At 40.5% G+C, this 25,330-nt stretch overlaps 2 protein-coding genes across 6 annotated transcripts in view; one reads left to right on the plus strand and one right to left on the minus strand.

Annotated features, from left to right (window-relative positions):
• OPA1 (OPA1 mitochondrial dynamin like GTPase) overlaps positions 1–5,980 on the minus strand; it is a 50,628-nt gene extending 44,648 nt beyond the window's left edge. For 3 of the 5 annotated variants that reach the window (XM_071567073.1, XM_071567070.1, XM_071567071.1), the window contains exons 1-5: positions 5,857–5,980; positions 3,800–4,118; positions 3,393–3,489; positions 2,060–2,167; positions 797–850 (exon numbers count right to left, since the gene is read on the minus strand). In XM_071567073.1, the coding sequence (XP_071423174.1) occupies positions 797–850; positions 2,060–2,167; positions 3,393–3,489; positions 3,800–4,118; positions 5,857–5,885 (607 nt within the window). In that variant the 5' untranslated portion in view covers positions 5,886–5,980. The remainder of the gene's footprint in view (positions 1–796; positions 851–2,059; positions 2,168–3,392; positions 3,490–3,799; positions 4,119–5,856) is intronic. The other 2 variants (XM_071567074.1, XM_071567072.1) reach the window with 1 other exon arrangement.
• A 3,235-nt stretch (positions 5,981–9,215) lies between these two features.
• LOC139676797 (probable cation-transporting ATPase 13A4) overlaps positions 9,216–25,330 on the plus strand; it is a 40,524-nt gene continuing 24,409 nt past the window's right edge. Inside the window, exons 1-9 of the mRNA XM_071566124.1 lie at positions 9,216–9,304; positions 16,509–16,682; positions 19,400–19,537; positions 21,704–21,774; positions 21,867–21,947; positions 22,672–22,741; positions 23,546–23,680; positions 24,095–24,167; positions 24,806–24,937. Coding sequence (XP_071422225.1) covers positions 9,242–9,304; positions 16,509–16,682; positions 19,400–19,537; positions 21,704–21,774; positions 21,867–21,947; positions 22,672–22,741; positions 23,546–23,680; positions 24,095–24,167; positions 24,806–24,937 — 937 coding nt within the window. The 5' untranslated portion in view covers positions 9,216–9,241. The remainder of the gene's footprint in view (positions 9,305–16,508; positions 16,683–19,399; positions 19,538–21,703; positions 21,775–21,866; positions 21,948–22,671; positions 22,742–23,545; positions 23,681–24,094; positions 24,168–24,805; positions 24,938–25,330) is intronic.

Here is a 25,330-nt window from a genome sequence, read left to right on the forward strand (position 1 = left end):
AACTACACCTACCATAAAATTAAAGCTTCAACCCCTATGAATTAGTATTTCAATAGTCTTTGAAGTTCCTATAAAATAAAATTCATCTTGAGAAACTGAAAAAGAAAATCAGTTTGAAACTCATCTGAAAAATTTGTATCTAGTTTGTGACTCAGATTAGTTATATCACAGGGAGCAGGCAGCTTCAGTTAGACTATTAACAGTTCTCAAAATATTGTAAAATTAACTCTTTCTGAGAAACACAGAAGGATGATAATACAAACTCCACTGGTGCTATTGAAAAAGAAAAAAACCCCCAACTCTCCTATTGTAGTAACATAAGTTTTCAGAAGAAGCTTCTGGAAAAAGCCTGAAATAAAAGGCATCTGCTAAGGACTGTGGCACAGGTATATCAATCATTCATCTCGTCATTGTCAGAGGGGAGGATCTAAGATGGTCTTCACCTGGGGGGTGGCTGGGCACTGAACAGGCTGCCAGGGCAGTGGTCACAGCCCCCAGCCTGACAGAGTTCAAGAAGTGCTTGGACAAAGCTCTCGGGCACATGGTATGACTCCTGGGTTATGATTCTTGGGGTGTCTTGGGCAGCACCACAAGTGGGACTCAATGGTCCTGATGGGCTCCTTCAAACTCAGCATATTCTATGATTCAATGAATTATTTTTAAAATAGAATGTATTTGTAAATCAATATTAAATTGCTGCAAATTCTATTGATATTCACTCCTCTTAGTATAGTAGTGCTTTAACAGTTTGGTTTAAAAAGGCAGGTTAAGGGCAGGAAAAAGGGCTTTTACACACCTAACAACAGAAGCAGATCAGAAGCTCCTATGACTTCACTAACCAAATTGTAACCTGTGAAAAATCAGCAGAAGAGGGGAAATAAAAATTATAAACACAAAATAAAATGCAAAATCAAGAAGAGGGATCTCTGTCTCATTTGGAGGACCACACAATCATAAATGGCCACTGTGACTGTGTGAGTATGATAACAAATAATAGGTGACATCTCACAATACCAGCCAAGACAAACACAACTTTAAACTGTCAAAATTTTAAATAGCCAAAATATATAGGAGATTGTAATCTACTTGTCATTCTGCTGAGCTTGTCCCTACTTAGGTTCCTGCTGAGTTTGTAAGATTAATAAATTAGTTCTGCCATTGACAGTATTTTAAAGAAACAAAACCACATTTTTTACGCCCACTGATATGAAAATATTTACAAACACACTTAGAAGAGTAACACCTCACATATATCATCTTTCATGGATACAAATTTATTTGGTTTGATAATCACTAAGGTAGGAAATAGGAATAATCTTGCACTTTATTACAAGAATGACTGGGTGAAGTTTTGAGCTGTGCTCATCAGCAAGTCTGATACGACGGTCAAATAACTTCTCAGTTTTAAAAAGCCCACTGATAGAAATGTCTCATTTAAGCCTCCCAAAACATGAAAACCATTAAACCTGCTACTGCCTGGGTACACTGAATAGAGACCATCCCTGTATCTTTTGTGAAGGATTTAAAACTCCTATCTATTCCTTTGAAACACAGCCCCTACCTAATCTAAATTTCCAAGCAAGTTCTTCTGGGGCCATGGCCAGATGGAAAACATCATTCAACCCAAACACCTTTGTCACAAACCGCTTATTTCACATACTTGCAGTAAAAAGGACCTTCATTCTTAATAATCCAACTCCTTTCTCCTGTAAGAGCTGGGATACTATTGCTGTCCAGTTCCACTCTCACCAAGTTCTAGCTGGTCACATCCACCTTCTCTGACTCACTGAAAGAACTGAGCTTTCAATCTGTTAGTTTAGAGTTTGTACAAGAATTCTAGTTTTCTATTCAATTTCACATTTTGGTTTTCTATATGTGCTACTAGAATTCCTGCTTTTAAAAATACATTGCACTTACCTGTGTTCATAACTTTCAGGTAAGATATTAAATGAAAACAAACTTTTTTGGGATCTGCTTTCTTTTAGTGCCTAAGGGTATACCTGTACCCTCATCTTGAATACCTTATGCTTTCAAAATTAAGCTGAAAAACTGTTCTCACCAGGAGAAAGAAATCCTTTCAGTGAAGCGAAGCTCTCTCCAATCTTGTCAAAGTCGGGCAGAAGTTTGGCAAGGTCATCTGCATCAGGGAGGGCTTTGATAAGTTTTTCTAGGAAAACAGTACAACAACTAGTGAACAGGGGCTTTTTCTATTATTTTTGTGAGCAAAAATGGCTGAAGCTGTAAAACCTGGCAACTGTTTCAGGACACTTTTTTTCTTTTTTTAAAAAAGTATTAAGAAGTTTCTTTCCCCATGTACCTCCCCCCACTACTGCTGGGAAAGATTACGAGATCTGAAAAACTAATTGGTTTTTCAGACTTTGAACTTCCTGATAAGTTGGTTGCCTCAGGTACTTTATAACTGCCTAAAACTTAGTGCTGCATTTCACCACATTTCATACATTATTCTCTCATGTACTTTGTAGAGGATGTTTCAAAATTACACAAAACTCTAACTTTGCTCACATCTTGAACATTTGAGAAAAGCTTAGTTTTAAATTTCATAGATTGCCGGTTTTCTAATAGTTTAAAAAAGTGAAAATTATTAGCTTTAAAGTACTGTAAAAATGTCAAGTCCACTAGCAATAAGAACATGAAAACATTTGTTTCAGTTACTCAATCTCTGTATTTATCTATGCAATGCTCATACATGGCATGGGATTAGAAGCAGATGATCTTTAAGGTCCCTTCCACCCCAAACCATTTTATACAGTAAAATGTTCATAACACCTTTCCACCCTGCATTTATAAGAAGTCAGTGCTTGCTTTTCAGATTTCTGTCTTTCACCTGAAAATACATATAAGCAATTACTATAATTTGAAGGTTCAGGAAAACAAGAGTCTATACTTTTCATTTTCTTTTCTTCTGTATCTTCAAGATAATTTTGTAGACAGGGAGGTTCACTATTCTGCGTTTTCAACTGGTCTTTAACTCACACATTTTTCATTTATCTACTTATATCTTCACTTGTAAGTGTCATTCATACAGTAAGAATAATACATTCAGGCATAATACTACCAAAACCTGCCTAAGCCCCCTTGATCACGCTGCAAATCTTCTTTCAATAATGGGATTACATGGCCTTATGAAAAGACCAAGAATATTCTTAAACAGAAAGACGAATTATGGAAAATCCATGCTAATCTATGCTTCATTTCTTCCTACAAACATACTGATACAAATACCTCTGTGGGACACACATGGAAGTCTAAAAATAGAAGTCAAATTACAGCTAAAAAGTTACTCCCAGAATCTACTGAGGGCCTATGCTCTTATGTTTACGTTCTACACATGCCAGTCTTTAGAGAGAGTAACATCATGGCTTTTGTGATACCAAAGTCGATCAGTTCATCAAGCTCCCAAATGAAGTCAGGAACAATCCACTTATATTCATCGAGATCTGGCATCATGTCCTTCCACTGATCATACGTCTAACACAAAAAGGAAAAAACATAACGGGTGAAATAGAAATGCACACAAAGAAGCACATGAGCAACCTATGGAAAAGTAATACCTACATATAAAACACACTAACCCACCATCTTTAGATATGAATAATACTTGAATCTTTTAAAATCTCTAGTACTTCTCTAAACAATATTTTCCATATTCACTCATCTTTATTGTCATTAGTTAATCAAACAATGACATTTTGTATTTCTGGGCTATACCAATAACTACTGATTTGAAGTATGTAATAAGAAAGACAAAATGTATAAAATAGCTTCCAGAGATAAATACCTTCTTAGCTGTATAACCACCTCCCACTGCAGATCCCAATATAAGATAGCGAATTCTGAGAAGCCTTGACGCCAGTCTAGCCAGCCAAAAGTTCCTGTGGAATTGGTATCCATATTTTACATTCAAAAGTTTTGTTTTGCGAAGGGGAAGATGATTAAGAGAAGAGAACAGCTGAGTGGATATCCTTAAAGGAGGTCTTTGAAACTTGGAACTTGGGTAGTAGGGATGATGTATTCTTCGGGAAACAAGATGCAGGTTTGGAAGTGGCGATTTTCTCTTCACTCCACAGCTGCTGTTTGCCAGACTCCGGCAGATGACACTGGAAGAAAGAAGTAAAACCTCTAAGTAACCAAGTTCTTCAACACACCGTTAACTCACCTCTTTAGAAGCAAATCATATTACATTTTAGCTGGTTACATGAATTGAAGTATTTTCCTCTCTAAAAGGCCAGTTTTGGCCATGGTCTATGTTTAGAAATTTCCTTTAACATAAAGGAAAGCTTAAAAAAAGAACTCCAGGGACTGTTCTGCAGGTCCTCATTCCTAAGTCACTGATTGTAAAGGGCTTGCTGCTACATTAAACTATCTACAAGGCTGTGCCTTGGCAAGAAGGAACTTAGTACGTAGAAAGAGATTAATAAGCAGGAGCAGAACAATCCTTAAACTAGTAACCAGTTTCTTCTCTTTGATATGGAATCACAAGAGGCTCAGAAATTAACTGCAGACAGTGCCAATGCAAAAGTAGTTACTACCCATAAAATAATGAAAATGCCTAAACACTGGAATTATTTTATTTCCCACTTTTGAAGACAGGGAGTGGTGAAGCTGCATAAGCCAAGTCAATGACTGGGCTGTTCTTTATTTTGTTTTGCAGTCATCACTATCACCCAGATACTTAATATTTTCAGCAGAGACCATGTGGCAGCACATGCTGTGGCAGGTAATCCTCATTATTAGTTGTCACCTGGGCTAAAGGCATTTTGTGTAATATTATGTAACTTTCCTCTCTGTGGCTGTTCTTGTAGAACATGCTGTGTTTGGCAGCATCCAAACAGGGAAAAATTGAGTTTCCACCACACAGTCTTATGGCAAGAATTTGATCAACAACAATGGCCTTCTGAGTGTTATTGCATATATCAAACCCAGCCTGCTTTAATTGCACATACGAAACCTTATAATCATTAAAAACACCCACCACTCCTCCATTATACCAAACTTCCACTTTCTTTCTTCTCTCTTCCTGACCATAAAAACTCTTGATGAATACTGACAAAAATCCCCACCTTGAGATCTTCACTGAACAGTGCAGTTAGATTGAAAACAATGGCAAAACTATGCTACTAAATCAAGTACTTAATGAGTCCCTAATTTAAAGCCTCTGGAAAGCTGTTTTTAACAACAGCAAATATTAGCCTTCCAGACATATTTAGCTCTGCCATTGGAACCTGTCTGATTACAGGCCTTGACTATTCTTACACTGCATTGGGATTATGAACGTCTTGTTAACATCAGAAATAGTGGGCCGTTGTACCTGTGATTACAAAGAAAACATAACCCAACAAAACCCACTGTTGTATTTTCTCATTCAGGACCAGACAACGCTTATTTTCCTATTGCTGCTCCCAAAGCAGGGGTAGAACTGGACAATCTTAAAGATCCCCTTCCAACGCAAACCATTCTATGAATTTATGCCATCTGCCAAGGAACATCGTGCCGGCCACTCAGTTTCACTGATCCTGTCTGGAATGGTGGAGAACGGTGGGAAACAGGCTGGACGCAGGGTCGGACACGGCCTGGACACGAAGGCGGCCCGAGCTTCCCAGGGCGGGCATGCGGGAGATGCAGCTTCCTTCCACATGCACCGCCTCCCCCAGGTCCCCGGGGAGCTGAGGGATGGAGAATACCCTGCCCGGGGGTACCGGCGCCCCGTGACAGCCCCGGGCCCGCCCCGCGCCTTCCACCCCGCACTCGCACCCCGAGTCGCCGTGCGGCTCCGCCTCCCCCGCAGGGGCTAGGCCCGCCAGCAATCCGTCGCGCCGCCTGACCCGTCCCGCTTACCAAGCCGCCGCCGCCCGTGTCCGCCACATCCTGAGGGCCGGGAGGGGCCGGGAGCGGCCCGGGAGCCGCAGGAGGCCGGCCCGGCTGCGGGCAAGGGCAGGGGCAGCCGCTTCCGGGCACCGCGGTCCTGCCGGCCCGTCCGGCCGGAAACTGCACCCCCCACCCAAAGGTTCCGAGCGCAGCAGCGGCGGCAAGGGAGGGAGGGTTTTGAAGGAGCACCGCGGGGTCTGCGCGCTGAGAACGGAGGAGCCGGGAGGGATCCGGGTCAGCGGGATGAGGGATCCCTGACACCGGGATGAGGGATCCGGCACAGCGGGATGAGGGATCCCTGACACCGGGATGAGGGATCCGGCACAGCGGGATGAGGGATCCCTGACACCGGGATGAGGGATCCGGCACAGCGGGATGAGAGATCCCTGACACCGGGATGAGGGATCCGGCACAGCGGGATGAGGGATCCCTGACACCGGGACGAGGGATCCGGCATAGCGGGATGAGGGATCCCTGACACCGGGATGAGGGATCCGGCACAGCGGGATGAGAGATCCCTGACACCGGGATGAGCGATCCGGCACAGCGGGATGAGGGGTCCCTGACACCGGGATCATGGATCCCCCACACCGGGATCATGGATCCCCCACACCGGGATCATGGATCCCCCTCCTTTTCTCTAAATAAAACAACCTTAATTCCCTCTTCCTTATTTTAGGATCCTTTGTCATTCTTCTCAGCGCTGTCCTGTGGACTGTCAGCAGTTGATTCACAGCTTCCTTTCTGTAATGTGGCCAGAACTGTGTGTGTCATGCTGAGAAACAGAAAATGAGCTTTGGGGTGTTTTAGAGGTCACGTTTCTGTTTGTATTGTGGGATTTTTTCAAAGAAAAACAAGTTGTGCAAGGATGACGTACTGCATACATGTATTTTCAGGACAGATAAAAGTTGTTGGGATGAGATGAGGCACATGCTTTTGTCTTTGCCTACTTTTCAACTATTTATGTACTTATAAGTTTAAGAGACTAAATTTTAAATCATAACCTTTGCTTTTTTATTTGGCTTGACCAGTTGTATTTGTTATTTATGTCTGATTTTTTAAGGCAATTTTCAATTTAAAAATAAGAATGATGATAATCCATAGGACATGTTACAAATAACTTTTTATGTATAAACATAAATGGAGAGTAATTCTTATTCTGAACAGTAGAGAGCATCAGATAACTAAATGTTCCAATTCAGACGACTTCAGAGGGGTTTTCTCCAGGAGATGGTGAATCTGCTTAAGGAAATGAACAAATGTCACCATCTTCTTTGAATCTGGATTACCAGATTTTGACGAAATATGATGAGCGATTATTCTTGGTTTTCAGTTGCAAAGATAAATACCCTTATAAGGGTGTTCTGTAGGGCACAGATTGTCAACTGGAGCTGGAATAAACCTATGAATAGTGAAAAGATTGTATGAGCCTTGGTTCACCTCTGTGACAGGGCAGCCAAGGACCTCTGCTGCACCCTAGTCTGCTACAGGCACTAGAAGGAGCAAGGCTGATATTTGGGAAAGCAGCAAAAGCTGACCAGGCAAAAAAATCATGTGTGACATTCCTGTTTTCATCCCTGGCACCTCCCAAAATAATGAGTCATTTCCCAAAATTGTCAGCCTGCATTAGAAAAGGTACATTTGCAGTTGTTTCCTGTCTGTCATAGCTTCTAGGTAATAATGCTCAGTTTTCCTTTGTAATGAGGTTTATCAGAAATGGACTTCAATGCATTCTTTTTTATTTAAGTTTTAGTTGAAAATTGTGGCTCATAATATCTGGAGTTCCCTTTGCTTGGTCTCAAAAGAACAAAATGAAAAGTTGAGAGGCTCAGAATGAGTCTCAGAGTTGCAGTGGGAGGAAGGAGGGGGTAACCCTGAAGCTAGGTCATAGAGAGCACCTTATTTGCCCTTGATCTTATGCAGTAAATCATCCTTAACACAGCTTAATACAGTTATATCCTTTTCAATCCATCCTCTGCTCTGGGATTCTTTTGGAAGTGTGGTAGGTGTCATGGCCAGGTAATGGCTCCAATGCCAACTGCTCATTTCCAGCATTTTCAAACACTTCTGTCCCTGTGCTGTGCACACCTGGTTTGCGGGTCCGTCCTGGCTCACATTATTAGCAAAATGCAACTTTTATTATATTGACTGACTTAACTTCCTCATTTTCTCTTCTCTGTCTCCTGCATTTCTCCCATTTCAGTTTCTCTGTGCCTGGCCACTGGAGGACAGGCAGTGGCATTTCCTGGTGCTTGAGATACCTGGGACTTGAACAAGTCCGTGCTCTGTGGAAGTAAAGCACTAAGGAACAGGAGTTAGCTTAGTACCTCTTGATCTGTTTCAGCTTCCCAATAAATAATATTTTAGTTTTCTTAACATATTTGCTGGAAGAACAGGTTTTCCTTTCCTGACCTCATTCCTAAAATATTTGTTGTGTAACTTCTTAAAAAGTAGCAAAGTACAAGGAAATAGTAGTGAAGTGGGAATGAATCACAAGACTAATAAACAAATGCAACCCAATAGTAGCAAAAAAAAAAGGAGTTGGTAAAACCCTCTGTGTTGTTTTCCTGCCAGCTTCCTTTTGGCTGTGATTTGAAGGTCAGAGACATCTATATCCATCTCACTAAGAACAGTGGGGAACTCCAGTTTCCCCCAGGAGGGACTAAATACTTCAGTGATGTCTCCCAGAGCTATATGGTCAGGTCAGAAGGTATTCCATGATATATTTAATGAATGAACAACCTGGTTTACAGATCCTACATGGCTGGATCCTGACACAGAGTCCGTGTCTAAATCCACCTGCACAAACTGGGACCCCTTGTTTACAATTCCAGAGCTTGGATTTTTTTTTTCCAAGGCATATGTGGGGATCACTGCTGGACACTTAGTTCAGACTGGTTGCTAAGAGTGCTAACAACAGCAATGCCTATTTTCCTTCTTACTTGGACACACTCCTGGTCTCCAGTGATTCCATAATCTCATGAAGAAAAAATACTCTCCTCTTGCCCTCCCCTAAACGGTTCATGCCAACAGCACTTATTTGCACCTATCAGAGTTATGACCCAGAGTCATATTATGGCAAACATTTGTGAGATTGAACTTTTTCTATCTTGCTGTGGTTTTGAGTGAATTCTGCACATACCCTTACAATTGCAAAACTCCAACAACAGAATGGAGGGAGGAGGGATAAATGTTACCTGCTAACCCAAGAGAGGGAGGAGCTCCATACTTCAAACATCAGCAGAGTTAAAAGGAAGGTGTGTACTTGGAGCACTTCCTCAATGCAGAAGTTCAAGCACACTATGCTGAAGACTTGTCCTGAGGGTCCTTTAGGAAGTCTCCAGAGGATCCTTTCATGGGGGAAAATCCTGACAAGAACCATTCTGCACAGCTTAACCAGGGAGAGGAGAATGAGATGGTGAGTTTTATCTCTGTCTAGGTCTTTCTCAGCATGAAGTGGAAGGCGGCAGGTGTTCTGCAATAAAATGCTACAGATTGTAATTGAGTTATGGCTGGTTAGAGTGTTCCCATAGAGGAAACAAACAGAAAGGAGTATAATTTTTTTAGCAGAAAGAAAATCAGGTTGGCTGTGTCCACTGGATTTAACTACTTATCCCCTCCAACAGGGGATGGCTCAATAGATTGTTGACATGGTCTTATAAATGTAGGTGGATGTGGTCTAATATGAGCTTGAGGGATGGGCTGCAGTGGTGTCCCTAACCATTTGACAGCTGAATCTCCAGGATCAGCTCCAGTTAGAGAACTGGAAACCTTGACTTGCTCTGGAACATAAAAACAGATGTGTTATGTTTGCATAAATTATTGACGAATGTGGTCTATTGAATTGGCAACACTGTTCCAGCCTAAGCACCTTTATAAATCCGGATTCCTAGACACAGAACTACCCTATTTCTTTCCAGAATTTCTTAGGAAGGAGTATGTCTGCATGCATTCTGTAACATGTGGAAGTAAATCCTATCTTACACAAAATATCTGGCAAATCCTGCCTGGCACTCCTCTGAAATAATAATCCCAGTACATGATTGAAGTGAATTCAGCATTTCTTAGCTGCTTTGGCATTACTAAATGTTACAAACCAGCTGTTCACGTGATTTCTGTCCATCTAACATATTCTGTTGGAGATGTTAGATCCACAATGCAGCTGTACAACAACAATTCTCATACATATCTGGTAAATGCAGCACTTCTCAAAATTCCTGTGCTGCAGAGCCACCATAGCTCTGTTGAGAGTGCCTGCAGGATTTCTGGGTGTATAACAGCCCCAGCAAAGCTATTGAAATGTTGTCACTTACAAGCAGACACGACTGTTCACTTTCAGAAACCCTGAAGAAATCCTCAAAATCTCCTTACCGAGAATTACGTTTTAGGAAAAAGAGACCATGTCATATTAAAACACAGACATTTTTTATCTCTAGAGACAAATATAGCTGTTCAGACAGCTCTCCCAGCCATTCAAGGAAGGAGAGATGCCACATTTTGTGTAATGGAAACCTGAGTAGTTTGGGATGTGCTGAAGAATTTGGTGGAGCCACCCAGCAGCATGAACTGAGCAGTGCAGGAAGCACAAGGCACTGGTTCCGAGGGTGGGGACTAATTAGCTCAGTGCAAAGCAGAACCCAACTGGCTCTGCCGCCCAGTTACTAAACCTGCTGGCGGCACCCCACTGCTGGCTCTAGCCCTGGTGCTGATGTCCCACTCTTCCACAGCTCCAAACAGCTGCTGGGTCTGTGCTCCACCCTGTTCTGTCCTTCTAGGACCATAAACACCCTGTCATGCTCTCGCCAGGAACTGAGCTTGAGCTAATTAGGTTTAAGTGGCTTGCCTGGTGCTGTGTACAGTCACACTATTGTACCCTGCATGTCCACTTCCAGCTGTGCGCTACTGGGACACGCAAGCTGTGCTTGCATGGAGCCAGTTGTCCCAATGTAATTGCTTCTCAGTATCATACTGAGTCCATGTGCCCTGAATCTGGTGCCCAGGGATCTGCACTGTGAATCTGAGGTTTGAGTCAGTCTCCACTGTGAATCCAGAGTGTCTCACAGTTGCCATGCTCTCCATGCCTGCAGTGAACATGATCAATGTTCATTCACCTGAGATTCCCAAATGGAAATAAAAGGCAAAAAGACTGATAAAGAGTAGTAAGTGCAATTAAAACTGTAGCCAAATTATGCTAGATTAGGCAGAAATGTGGATGTGTTTGCTACATATATGTAAGAGAGAAAAAAGGTGTGAGTATGAGATAAAGGAAGATATCCATGAGGATGTATGAGGATGTGGGAAAAAACGTGTATAGAAAAAGAGAAGAGCTAATGTATGTATTTGTGTGAAAGAAAAAGAGGAAATAATATGTTGGTGAGAACAGTTGTGAAGACAGACAAAGAAGGCTCTGTTTAAGCAGAGGAGTAAAGGAGAACACATGAGGTAAAGAGAACTATGTGCAGACATTTTTTCTTTGTTAAAATAGTGTATTTTAAATTACTGGCAACTGCAGCAACTGGCAGTGGCAAGTAATATCTCAGTGACACTGCAACATCTTTTTTTTTAAATTCAAAGCCATGATAAATATTTTTGACATTGTTTCAACAGTTGGTTTAATCCACCTGAACCTAATTACTAACAAGCAGTTCTTGACTTCTCAAACAAAATCAAATCAGTTGGTATAATAATGTAACAGCTGATATTGTGTGAGTGCCAGTTCTTCCAGAGTGGAATAGTTCAAGTAATTTTGAAAGCAAGCAAGTAGTTCACTTGAACTCTGGATATGCAACACTTCCCTGTGTTGAACTTGCTGTCCAATTTGCTTAGGAAAGTCAAGGGACCTCTAATGAGAAGAAATGCTTCTAAGTTTTCTTCAGTGTTTCCATTTCTTGTTACAGCTGAGATGCCAGATAGTCCTGGATTTAAGAGTAATCACTCTGACTGGGTAGGAAATCTACCCTATGCAATCTTGTGTATGTCTTTGACATTGCTTTCTGTGGCTGGAGAACATTTGCTTGAATGGAAGTTCACTCTTCTGGTATTCAGCTAAAACTTAGCAAAGTACATCCAGAGCATGAGATAATCTCTCCGTCTCTCTCCATAACCATTTGTAGTACCAGAAGGAACTCAGTAGTGTGAGAGCACTCTGGACACAGCAGCTTGCCTCAGGGCTAATAGTATGATACCCTTCAGGAAAAAATCTACTTGAAGGTGTTTTCAAGAAGTAAATTTTTGGTGGAATAGGAAGAGGAAGGAAAAATGTAGCATTATGCCCTCTGCCAATTTGATGCTCTTCTCTGTACAGCTTGGGAATAGTAATTCCCTTTGCACAGACCGTAAAGTGTGAAGCTTAAGGTTGCAGTGTACGAGATTGTTATAGACTTTGACAGGCTAATGCTTCAAGAAGGATTTGCCAGAAACCTGTCTTAAGCATGTGTTCCCCTGTAGCTTATGGCTGAAGGAATCGGGGAACTGCAGTCAGTTAGCTGGTGAACCCCAGTTTACCACAGAATATTGGCAGCCATCTGCCTACTTTGGGATGCCAAAATTCTGAAGGGAATCTAATACAGGAATTTTAAATACTTTGAGTTGAAAAAGTTTAACTTCTAAAATTAAAACAGAATCTGAAAGGTACAACCTTCTTGCTAATGGAACAATAGTGAATGTTTCTACTGGTTTCAGAGGGAACAGAAACAAACCTCTAATGAAACAGGTTCTGGATGGTAAGAATGGGATTCAATTATTAAATTCCTTGTGAATCTTAACCAGTCTTTCAAGTCTAATCCTATTACCTGTTGTTATAGAAACAGGTTGTTTGTAAGACGGTACCTGGTGTTTGAGTTGCCAGAAATACGATCATTCACAGCCATTGTTTAGGCTTCCTACTGACGGCTACAGGCTTTGTTTTCACCAAAGAAAAGGGTGGCTGAATTTGTTTGGTTTTGCACTTAAATTCTGCTGTGAAGATCAACTGGCAGCTAGAGGCAAATTTTCTTTTAAATGTGACTTGCTGGAAACTAGATTGATAAGCCCTTGAATACTGGCTTTGTATGATTGTAAAGGCAGCTAAGAACCTTTCTTGGGAACTGAACAGGTCCAGCAGCATTTTCTGTCCAATTATTCAGAGTCCCTCCCTAAACCATTCACTCACAAGTCAAACCATTTTTTTACAGTCACTCTTCTGACTGTTGGGAGTCTCAAGAGAAAAGAGCTGTTAACAGATGAAGAAACAAAATTTTACAATACACTACAATTTATTAAAAATTATTCTATAGAAATGAAATGAGCACTGTATATCAGCCTATTTTGTAGGCTGTTACCTCCTATCAGATAACGAGAAGCCCTTTGGAGTTTTACAGATAGTTAATCTTTGCTTTGTTTTGCACTGTCTCTTAGTCTGGTGCCCTCAAGAACCCAGATTATTTGACTGTGAAATGTTATATATGCCAAAGCCACTCACTGAACTCTAAAAACTTGCTCATGTATTAGAAAAGTTGCCAAGGTCCAAATCTGCGTTCATCAGACCCCCTTCAAAAGAGGCATGTCTGCATCAACACAGCCTCTTTGTGCAATGAAATAAAACACAGCAAAAGTTATTTCCGTAACAAGATAAAACTAACCTGACAGACATGTTCTTACCGGTGACATCAACACCAAGACTTCTGCCAGCCTTGATAGTATTGTTTGCCATAGGGGACAGGCATTTGCTTGGAAATCTTTGTAGTGCAGGTCAAGTGAATCCTGAATAAGCTTGAAGAATTTCTGAATGCTAATTACTGTAAATCATTCACATGATTGAATAAACCTGCATCATGTGTATGCCTGTTTGTACCTTCTTCATGCACACTGTGAATACTTCTGTTGTGAGTCTAATATTCACCTCTTTTTGGAGAAGATAATAGTTTCGAGAATTCTGAAGAATTCCGCTGTTGACTTATTCAACAAGTGAGAAGTTTCTGTTTCAACAAGGAGTTATCCATGTATTAATTTTTTTATGAATGCAGCATTCATTGCTATAATCCTTCCAGCTGAAGGCACAGGGTCAGGAAAAACTCCTCAGCCTAACAGAACATTCTGTTCTGAAGTTAAGTATTGAAAGGTTCCGGCTCAGGGAACTTTGGCACAAGAGAGGTTTGGAGCTCAGTCTATTTCCCTGCCTAGATTTACTTCTGAATGATGTGGCCCAGGTAACCTGGTCCAGACATTTTCAAACCATGGGAAATGCTTTGCTTTGGCTTCATGGACATCCAGATATGAAACGGCAGTTAACATCTGATGTTTATTCTTTCCCATCTTACTCCTTGTGGAGCTACTGAACAGCTGTGTTCAGAAACAAGACACAAACCAACAAACCTGAACAAACACTTGTGTTCCTATGCAGGTCATGCCCTCAAAGAGTCATGGTGCATGATTTCCTAGGCAGAAAAATACAGAGTCTGCACTAGCTCTGTGGTTATGTCGTCATACCAGGCTTGGGAAATCATTGAGCATTTCAGGAGAGAAGAACACTGCCAACAGAAGATGATCCCAATGACTGCTAATCACCTGAAGAGCACCCAGCTTCCCCCTTCTTAATTGTGTTAGCTACAGCCTTATTGACTTCTCAGATGTTGGGTGTAAGGCACAAAAGCTGAAAATTAAAGGGATGATTCACTTGCAGAAGTAAGATCCACATGGCAGCAGTCTTATTCTTCCCCACCCTGATATTCATGCCCATCCTGATTTGAAACTATTATTCCAGTTATTCAAGGTCCAGCCATATATTAGAGGAAGTTTGAAGGTATGTTAACAGTTCTTCCCTTAGGCATCTCCTTCTTGGGAGTTTCTTTGCCTTGCTGACAATCTGTAAAGTCTGGATCCAAGCACGTGGATCTTGCTAGTACTGCTGTGAACAGTAAGTTCACATTGTTCTATGTACTATTCTGTATGCTGGTGCTGACACTAATTCTGTAACCTTTTTCTTAAGGATACAACCAGAGAGAGGGGAATGAAGACCCTTTACCTCTTTATAGGAATGTGAATAATAATATCATGACTGGTACACCAATTACATTCTAGCAACCTTGTCTATTTTCTGTCTTCCATGGGCTTCCTTATATCTGCTGCAGAGCTGCCTTATTCTCTTGGTCTGCTCAGAGATTATAGAAGCCTTTGAAAATGCAATGTGTGCACCTCACAGGTAGTATGACCAGGTCCTGAGCAGTGCAGGCCATTTCCCTGTGTAGTTTACCATACCTCTTCCCCCACAGTTGCCAAATTCTGCCCTTAGAAACCTTTTGGAGATTACCTAGGGTGACAGAGTGTGTCTTTTGGAGAATGCCATGGAGCAGGTGTGCCAAGGCAGTGTGTGGAACCACTGGGCAGGGCCTGCGTTTCACATAACAAGCAAAGACACCAGCACAGAACCAGGAATTATGCATTACTCATCCTTCCAATTACATTGCCCTTTTCTTCTCACCTTATATATGTGTCTTGCAATATCTCTGGATACAGATATCTGATTTTCAGAAGCAGATTGCACTGCTGCTGCAGATATACTAGGAAGAAGGAAATTGAGGACCCTTAATCCTTATGTTAGCAAATTCTCCTGGTCACCTGATATAATTATAGTCTTGCAATCTCCAATTTTAGTGCAAGCTGGGTCTTCTCTATAAATTCACTGTATGCATTTCATTTCATGATTACCAAGTCCCTGCTAGCAGTACTGAGAGGAAATTTGGCCATGGTACCAAGACCTGCAGCTCTTAGACTGTAATGCTGACAGTCATCCCTTTGAATTTTTGGGCAAGTCACCTTGCCTCACTGTAACTATTTCCTCAGCTTTAAAAATGGAATAATAATACCTACTCATACAGCTACAATGAACATGTAAAGCATTCTGCAAATGTTCATTAGTTATTCTTACTATTGTTATTATTTTTACTGTTATTATTATTTTGGGATGTTGGGCCAATGGCATATTGGTATGCTCCAAATTCCCCATACTGGAGCTATCATGGAAGATGGTAACAGCTACAAAGGCTGTGTCTGTGCCAAGCTGTGCTCAGCAGCTCCAGCTGATGCAGGCACATAATGTCACTCAGCACCAAGCAGAGACATTGGCTGTCTCTGAAATGTAGGTGCATTAATGCAGATCACTGCTATGGCAGGGCAGCAGCAGTGCTTATGATGCCTCAGCTGCTGGAGCAGGTCTGCACCCGTCCCTCATCTTCCTCTAGTGCAGATATACTTAAGTTCTTCAGCTTTCTCACCCAGGGATCTTAAAAAAGTTGACCAGGCAAATCTGCATTCCTAACTTGGTGTCTAAATGTTAGGACCTCTATATTTTGATGTAATTCTTGTCAAGTTTCACAACTACATAAAATATTGGTTAGGCTACAGCAATCTAGATTTTGTGAAGGTGGATGATGCAAGTTTTTTGTATTCAAGTTTAAGAGACATAAAGAAGCCAAATATAAGTTCCAGGATTTGTTTATTCACTGTACCACACATAACAAACAGTACCTACAGGAGAACAGTGAATTATGGGAAAGTATTCCAGGAATTTCTTTAGAAAAATAGTAATTTAAGTAATTTAATAGTAATTTAAGTAATAGTATTTTTGCCTTGTCTTTTCTGTACAGGACATATTTGGCTACAAAACTCACAGCTGCCGAAAGGCCTTGTGCGTTGCTGGATACATCTTGTCCTGTGGGGCTCTGTGGCTGCTGTTTTACTGGAAGCCAGAGTGGGATGTGTGGGTAAACTGCATCCGCTGCAGCTTGGAAGAAGCAGATATTGTTCTGCTTAGAACAACAGTAGGTGGCTACTTTGTATGTACGTATGCATGGCCAAACTTCGTGAACAAAGATTTGGGAAGGGCTCTCCCCACGTGGGGGTGTGCCATTCGAGCCTGCGCAGTGGATGTTTTAGGTGAGGCACAGCGTGCGCAGAACTGGCCCTACCATTTAAGTCCTAAGGTCCATCTGTCACGGCCGAGCGAGCTTGGACAGTGACAATGAAGTCCTCAGGACTGTCTACAGCACCGGGTATTAACTGGGGCTGACCCTGCTGACCATCCAAGATCTGACTTTAATCTTTAGATTAGTCCCTAGTATATAGTTATTTGGACGATGAGTTAACTGGAAGGAATCCAGTTAGCTGAAATCTCTTACATTGCTCATTTCCTGCAATAGTATCTTATGTGTACCATCACTGATCTAAAGAACTCTCAAGTATTCTGCAAATTCTGTATATGAGGATGTTTGGAATGGATGATAAGAACTGATCAGACAAGCTGAAAGAAATTGGGGTGATAAAATTTGTAATATCTGTGGTTTCAAGACTCTGTTATTAATTCTCAGTCCTTCTTCCTCCCTTCTACCATCTCTGTGCTTTCTACATTGTAGATCTGTGCTCTAGATTCTAAAACATCTGTTTGATTGACAGTGTCCAGCAGATCCATTTTCCCTACTTTTTCCTGGACTTGGCTGTCCTGGTGAAAATGCCCTTCTTTACCCAAATTTATCTAGTGAGCCAAAGTAAAGATTTGTCTATCTCTGTTGCCAGCAGCGTCCAACAGTGTGTCATGAGGGATCAGTATGAAGGCAAGCTTAGATTGCTTGTTTTCTTGGCTGTATTTTTTCATTTTCTATGAGCCCTTCCCCATGTCCAATAACCTCAGTCCTGCAGTTAATGCTTTCAAATCTGTTAAGTTTTACTAGTAGTTTCCCAATACAGGTATCTATCTGTTGGAGACTGTACTGAAGCACTGAAACATATGTAAACCCTGATTTCATTTCATGGAAGCTACTGCAACACTAAAGGAAGCAAACTGAGACTTGATTCTGAATCTCAGCTGAGCCTGAGTACTCCAGGGGCTGGCAGGATTGCTTTGCTTCCAGAAGTTTGATTTGTTCTGCTTCAAAGATTCCTGAACAATGGCATTTGCAGTGTTTGCAATTGAAAAATGGATCATTTGATACCACTGTATTTGAGCTGCCTTCTTAAATGAGCAGACCAGCATGCAGTTAAAATTCTGGTTTTGAAAATTACAGATCTGCCTGTTGAATATTTTATAATAAAATAATTTGCATACTAATAGGCTGAGAGTATGTTTTATATGTTTTACTTTTTTAAAACAGCATTTTAGGTTTAATATCCCTTTTTAACCTTCAATGCAGCTTGCATTTTTAATTGCCTATTCTTGTGTGTCATTTTAAAAACATTTGCCATGCCAAGCACTTTTCAAATAAATGAGTTTTTAAATGATCCTTTATGTAATTAAACAAGAATTGAATCCTATTGTATGTTCTTGTTATCAAGAAGCTTTCTCAAATTATTCCCTGGGCATTTGAAAATTTCAGATTTGTTTCTCTACATTCTATCAGTTTTCAAATGTGATGGCTATTGCTAATGGGGATACAAGTAATCCCATCAGCTTGATTCTTGGAATCTTTTGTTTCACAAAAACCTTCATTCTTAAGTCATCATAATCATCTCTGCAACTGCAATATAAGAGCATCTTAGCTCACTTTTTAATTGAGATTTGACTCACTTTAGTTCAAATAATTAGGACCTGTGTACTGCTTTCCTTTTTGATCTACATCTCAATATCTACTCATTCTGAAATCTAAATTAAAGATAAATATCAGAAAAAAAATGTTATTCTGCTCAAAAGGACAGTGTAGAAAAGTGCACAAATAAATACTATTAAAATTCTTTTTCAATCCTTAAATTATTCAAAAGGACTTGTATTTGGTACAGAAATCTTTTTTACTCTTCCCATTTCCAATGGAAGTTTCATAACTCTGCTTTCAGAACCTGGCTGGCTGAGGTAATCAGCTTTTTCCATCTGCAAAACTGCTCACACACTGAATGTAAGTCAGTCTCATAGTTGGTTTTAATGCATGTAGTTCAGTGTTTGGAAGGTATTTACTACAGTAGTTGCTCTGATCTCTAAGACTCTACTACCAACAATTGCTGTCAGGCAGTTCCAATGCTGAAGTTCAAAAGTTTTTATAAAAAATAGGAAGATCATGAACTCAGTTTGTGGCAAAAGCTTGTCTAAGGTACCATAATGGAGGCATGGTGCTAACACACTTCTTCCAATGAAGTGTTAACTGAGGAGTGACTGTGAAAAGGTATTGGCACTAACCATCCATTTTGCAGCATAGCTCTGTGTTGCTTTTGATCTTCCCTTTAGAGTACAGTCACTGCAACTCAGATTGTCCTGTCCTGTTTGCCTGTCCTAGATCATGACCTGGGTGTTGTCATTCCATCCTTATCAGCCAAGCACCAGACTTGTGGTCATTGAATTATTTGCAGTTCTCAAATTTTGACAGAATGGTTGTTCTGTTCCCATTGTGCTGATTTTTCTATCAGTCACAGGTGTTGTGAGTCTCCTGTTGCTTAATCCTTTGAAAACCTATGGCAGTGCTCTAGAAAGGCCTACTGTAATCATTTGCTCCAAGATGACTAGTGAGTCTGTTCTGGTTTGGGGGGAAATTGTGACACTTCTTTTATACTCATTTAGGATGAATTTCAGATTTATTCTCGTAAGACTGTGACATGGATCTCTGTGTCCGCATTTATCAAAAGTAGATCGGATTATGCAGCCACTGCTGAGGAAGACTCAATCTTCAGCAAAGCCATAATGAAGCCAAGTTTTCAAGTAAGTAAAGTATTCCCTGCAGCATCTGGGAAATGATGGCAAATCTCAGCCACACGTCATGGAGTGAAAGTGAGCTGTGAAATGTATCCAGCTAGTGAGCCGTGGAAAAAGAAGACAGAGATTTTGGGGAACTGTACTCACCTCTGTATAAGCCTTGTCTTACTCTGAGGTGGGTTATGAAGAGAGAATCGTTATGATTTCTGAGAGAAAACCAACATTACAACTAGGAGAGCTTCAGGACACTATAGTTGGCACTGAAGACTCAGAACTCAAAATCAAAAAATCATTCCTGGCATAGGAATTAAGGAATTTGGGGGTGACTGTGTCTGAAGGGAAACTGAAGGGAAACAGCTGCCATAGTAACAAGAAAATAGGGATGAATGCTGCTGGTGGGGAATAGAACAGTAAAGTGCTTAAGTAGAGGTGCACCAGTATTTCCAGAAGTGTTTCATCAATATATTTCACTTCCTTGCCTTTGTATGCACCAATTTATGCTTTTAAGTACATTTGCTGGAGTCAGGTCTTGCTCTGTTAACTGTTCCTGTGAAAATGTATCCTGGTCTCTGTCAGTTCCATAGCTTTGAGATCTCACTTAGGCATTGGGGAGAAGGCAGACAATTAATTGATCCAAGCAGATGATAAGGTCCCTCGTGAGCTGAGTAAACATAATTATCCCCTGTTTAGAATAAATACCAGACAGTTCAGTTGCATGTCTTGCTTAGCATTATGTGTTAAATTGGTGTGAGCAATAAGAATGCAATGATACATTTGCTAATATATGGCTCTTAATTATGGGTACTAGATCACTGCACTGAGTAATCCATAAAAGAGCTATTTTCCCTTTCAGAAAATAAATTTCTAGCTTACTACCTATTTTTTATCATTATTTATACAACAATTTCTAGTAAATATTATGAACCTAACTTTAGCTGAGCAAAGCTGTTGCTATTACTGCTGGGGTTTTGTGGACATATATGAATGTACATAAAGTTTAGTGTCAACTAGTTTAATCAACTGGCACAGTATGAAGAAAGTGGATACTCGTCTGTAACATTTTTCATTGGATTGAATTAGTAACATGAATTAGTAACATAAAAAGCCAAATATAGCCTCAAAAAAGGCCCTTTGAACACCACTTTCATATCAGTCTAAACATCTAGATAGAAAAGACCAGATTCCAAAGAGAAAACAGTTTAATCCTTCACTAGCAATGCAAAACCCCCTTCTTGTTAGTCAATTATAAAGCATTTTTGCCATTTAAGCTACCTAAGTCCACAGAGTTATGTGTAGTGCCCAAGAGCTGTCCAAGGACCTGTTCTGACAGAGTTGAGTCCCTCATTTCCCACTCCAGTTTTTAGCATCTCAAATATTGCAGCTTCTATTGCATGAAATCCTGACTCCAGACCTCATTAAATTAATGACTGTTGTTATTGCTCCATTTTGAGTCAGTGTATGAGTTGAGTGTAGATTTCATTGGCCTATAATAATGCTTATTGCACTGGGTAGGGAGAGTCCCCTGGAGCTGACTTCTTTATCTCTGATGTGTACAGGTGCATAGCCCTGCCTTGTGCCAGCTGATAGGAACCATCATTATTTCTAATGGGCTTCGTTACTGTTGTGCAGGACAGGACAGACTCCTTTTGCAAGTTATAAATGACAGCTTGTGTTCCTAATAGAGAACTGCTCTGCAAGGGCTTACCATTAGCAGTGACTCAGTATCCTGGGATGGCCTTTCTTATCTATTGACCAACTATTCAAGTGAAGCACTTGGCACCATGCCTGGAGAAAGCCCAAACCGCCTGCTTTCCTCAAAGCCAGAGAGATGATGAGAGTTGTTGGCTGAAGACAGGATTTGCCAACTGCCAGTGTACCCACCACAGCACCAGTGATCTCTTCTTTTCATTCTGTAAAATGACACTATTGGTTTCTTCACAAAATGGGCAGATAAGAACACTACTTTGCACTTGATTGACCTAAAGATCTGTAAAGTTTATTGGAACCTGTAATTTAACTAGGAAGTTAATTTATGCAATCCTGCCTTCTTGCCCTTCTTACCCTCCATACAGTTTCCCTTATGTATACTTGACCCCAGTGAGGATCAGTGAGCAGATCTGGAGTATTTTTGTTTGTTATGTTGCATGTATTTTTGTCCATTTTGTTTTGCAGGTGAAAACTATCCAAGTACAAAAAATCCGCTATGTCTGGAATATCTATGCAAAACAATTCCAGAAAGTTGGGTGAGTGCACTGCATGGGTTGCACAAGTTTCTGAGGAAGTCAAGCTTCTTTGTGAATCCTGTCATAAGGAAAACACTCCCTTTGTATTTTAGAGCCCTAGAAGACCATCACACTTGCTCAGCTATACATGAAAAATTTGGTTCTGGTCTCACCAGCAATGAACAAAATGTCAGGTACATATTTTAAAACATGAGTACTCAACATATGGGTTTCAAAGAGATGAAAATTCACTGCTCTTGGTGCACTTCCCAGGAGTTTCTTCTGTATTTAGTAGTATGCACATAGTTTTAGATGAAACAGCCATGCATGGACCTAGTGAATGAAAAGGGCTAGAGAATTTTGCGTATTCCTTGTCCAAGTTTTTGAAATGTCTCAGTATTCATCACTGTTACTGTTCTCAATCAGGAAAGAACTATATCCTGTAACTACCTCTAGGTAGTTCTTGTTTGGATTAAGAGAAAGTCTCTGTGAAGCAGTGTAGATAAGTTGAGTGTTTGCTTTTTCAGTGGTGCTCCATGTAATTGTATTCAACTCCTAATTCAACTAGTTCTGGTCATTGAATTTATTCTCATAAATGACTGTATCACTAAACAAATTACAGAATATGCATTCTTAAAATACATAAATACAGAAATGCTAAATATAGAAATGATCTTTAGTTGACTGAATATTGAAAATCCAGTTCCTGATCTTATCTCATGTCAAATCGTACATTCAAATCACCCTTAACTTTTTGCAGAATTATTTGGTTTTGGATCATTTAGTTTTTTTTGAAGAAAGGGCCTCACAGCTTTTAAACTGTGAACAAAGCAAGCTCTCAGGAATGTTGAAAGCTACAGGTTCTTGATTGGCATTGTCATTATTGAATCTGTAAATGATGTATCTTTATCTTTACAGGAAAGTTATATGTGGGCCAAACACTATTGATGTTCCAGTGATCCCTGTTTGGAAACTACTCATCAAAGAGGTTAAGCATTTCTGTTGCTTTTGTTCTAAGCTACTTAAGGAGGAAGAGTGTGCATATAATTGATTCTATAACTGAATTAGCTTCCCGCTACTCACTCTTCAGGCACATTCCTTTTTCAAATCCTGTTTAAAGCTGTTCCGTGAAATCACCATAAATTCATTTATTCTCCATTATTCCCCATCCTCCCTCCCCATGCATGTATGGCTGACTGGTATTTGTATGTATCTGTGTCCTGGGTGCTGATTTTATTGTCCTTAAGAGAGCCAGTGAATGTTTACCAGCTGCACTGGAAATCAAACCTTCCAGGCAAGGGCTTTCTCTTCATCAGCAGAGACTGAGTGAACAGCACTACCTGGCACATGCCCACAGCTGCAGAGAGATCCAATGAGCTCTTGACTCTGGGCACAGCACCACATAAAATACCAATATCTTTTCAGACAGGAACTGGTTATATGTGGCCTAAACAGGGTGTTTGTGGAGATGTGCCTCGTGCTCACAGTACAACCTGCTCTTCTCTCACCTTTGTTACATTTCTTGTAAGATGCAAACAAAGCCAGGATTGGGCTGAGTCATTCACATCTCAAATAACGTCCTATTGGTCCAGATTATCTGGTCATCCTGTTGGATGGAAATGGTCTAATCTGATGAGACTGAAGTCACTGCTAAGAAAATTAGAAAGGGAATCAGGAGACACAATACTTAATATCTTTTACTCCAGCCCTTTTCTAACAGGATGGACTGTCTAGGTATACTGGGGCCATTTAAATATGGTCTGCTCTTTACTATTTCTGTCTCTCCAAACAGGTCTTAAATCCATTTTACGTGTTCCAGCTGTTCAGTGTGTGTCTGTGGTTTGCTGAAGATTATATGGAGTATGCCACTGCAATCATAATCATGTCTCTCCTCTCAGTATTTTTGACTGTTTATGACCTTAGACAGGTGAGACAACTCAACTTTTTGCACAAGGAGGATTTATTTCTAATGTCTGGGAAAGGCCAAGATGTTGCAATATGCACACAGTGCTAAGAGAGTTACTCAGAGGTTTAGTCCTGTGACATTGTGCAATTGCCCGTGCAGTGACCTGGGCTCCTAGTCATCATAATCTCTGTGTGGTACTTTACCCACATCCTCCCTTCCCCATTCCAGTGCTTCCCTTTGCAACCTTTTCTTACACATTCTCCATAATTATGGTGGGGAATTTCTTTCCCTCTGTGATTGTATAATTCCTCATAGGGCCAGATCTAGGTTTATGAGGCCTCTAATAACCACAACTAACAAATGGAAATAATTGTTACTGGATAAATAGCATAATGTAAGTTGTAACACTTTTGTGTGTTCTCCTTTACTTTGTAGCAATCGATTAAACTTCACAGACTGGTTGAGTCTCATAACAACATCATGGTCACTGTCTGCAGAAATAAAGAAGGTGACTTCACTACACTTCTTTAATCAATGTGTTTTGTTTCTATAGCAGTTTATATCAAACACAAACATGTATAGTATCGAATGTCTTCTAGAGCAGTTTTCTCTTCTTTTTTTTCAGCTCAATTACCCTGCTTCTGCATATAAAGTTAATTTCACAGAAGCATGTTGTGGCACATTAAACACTAATAATTGAGCTTACCCTGAGCAAAAAAAGTCAGTAAAACAAACTAATTTTTCTTAAAGCAGTGCTGACATAGTCAAGCATATAGCCATTAAATGGCTTTGAATCCACCTAACTGCTCCATGCAAAGGCTGTTCATTGTCAAGGTATTTAAAGCATGATCCAAAAAGATGGAGTCAAAGTAAGAAATGTTGATCCAGTCTTCTTCAGTTAGGTCAGTGCATTGGAACAATAACTATTGATTGGGTTCCTGGGGAGATAAGGAATTCTACAGTCTGAACTGATGCCTCGGCTTTCCTAAATATTGGAGATTATATACTTAAGTCCTACTGTGGTCCTTTGTTTATCAGCCGTCATAAAGAATTAACAATCTATTCAGCAGGTAGTTCCTTGTATCTTTTTCCCCTTACCACAGAGAAATACATGAAACACAAAGTTGCATTATATGTCATTTACAGGTTTCCAAGAGATGGAATCACACCATCTTGTTCCTGGAGATATGCTGGTTTTGAAAGAAGGCAAAACCCTTTTGCCTTGTGATGCCATCCTGATCAGCGGGCAGTGCACTGTAAATGAAAGCATGCTGACAGGTACAGCTCACCCCTCCCGCTTTGCCTTCTAAACATCATCATAGCCCCATGGTTTCAGCCTGTGACACAGGACATACAGTGTTATCATGTATCATCCTTATTATGAGACACCCTTACTATGGCCTAAAAGGGGATTCTCAGTTGTTTGCTGTAGTAAAGACTAAATTGAAGTTAGTTGTCTAAATAGACAAGATGGACTTCATGAAGGGCAATTCATTCTTTTCTACCTTTCTGTGGTGCAGAATCTAGGAAGAGATCCTCTAACTAGACAGAAGAGAGTGAACAGTAGAGAGGAGTGAGCAGGATAGAAGAAACAGTAGATGTGGACCAAAGTTATTTCCACATGGGGCCCATAGTCCACTCAGGCTGTTGGGGTTTCTGTAACTCACCCTG

Source organism: Pithys albifrons, chromosome 11, assembly GCF_047495875.1.
Source record: "Pithys albifrons albifrons isolate INPA30051 chromosome 11, PitAlb_v1, whole genome shotgun sequence".
Taxonomy (NCBI): domain Eukaryota; kingdom Metazoa; phylum Chordata; class Aves; order Passeriformes; family Thamnophilidae; genus Pithys; species Pithys albifrons.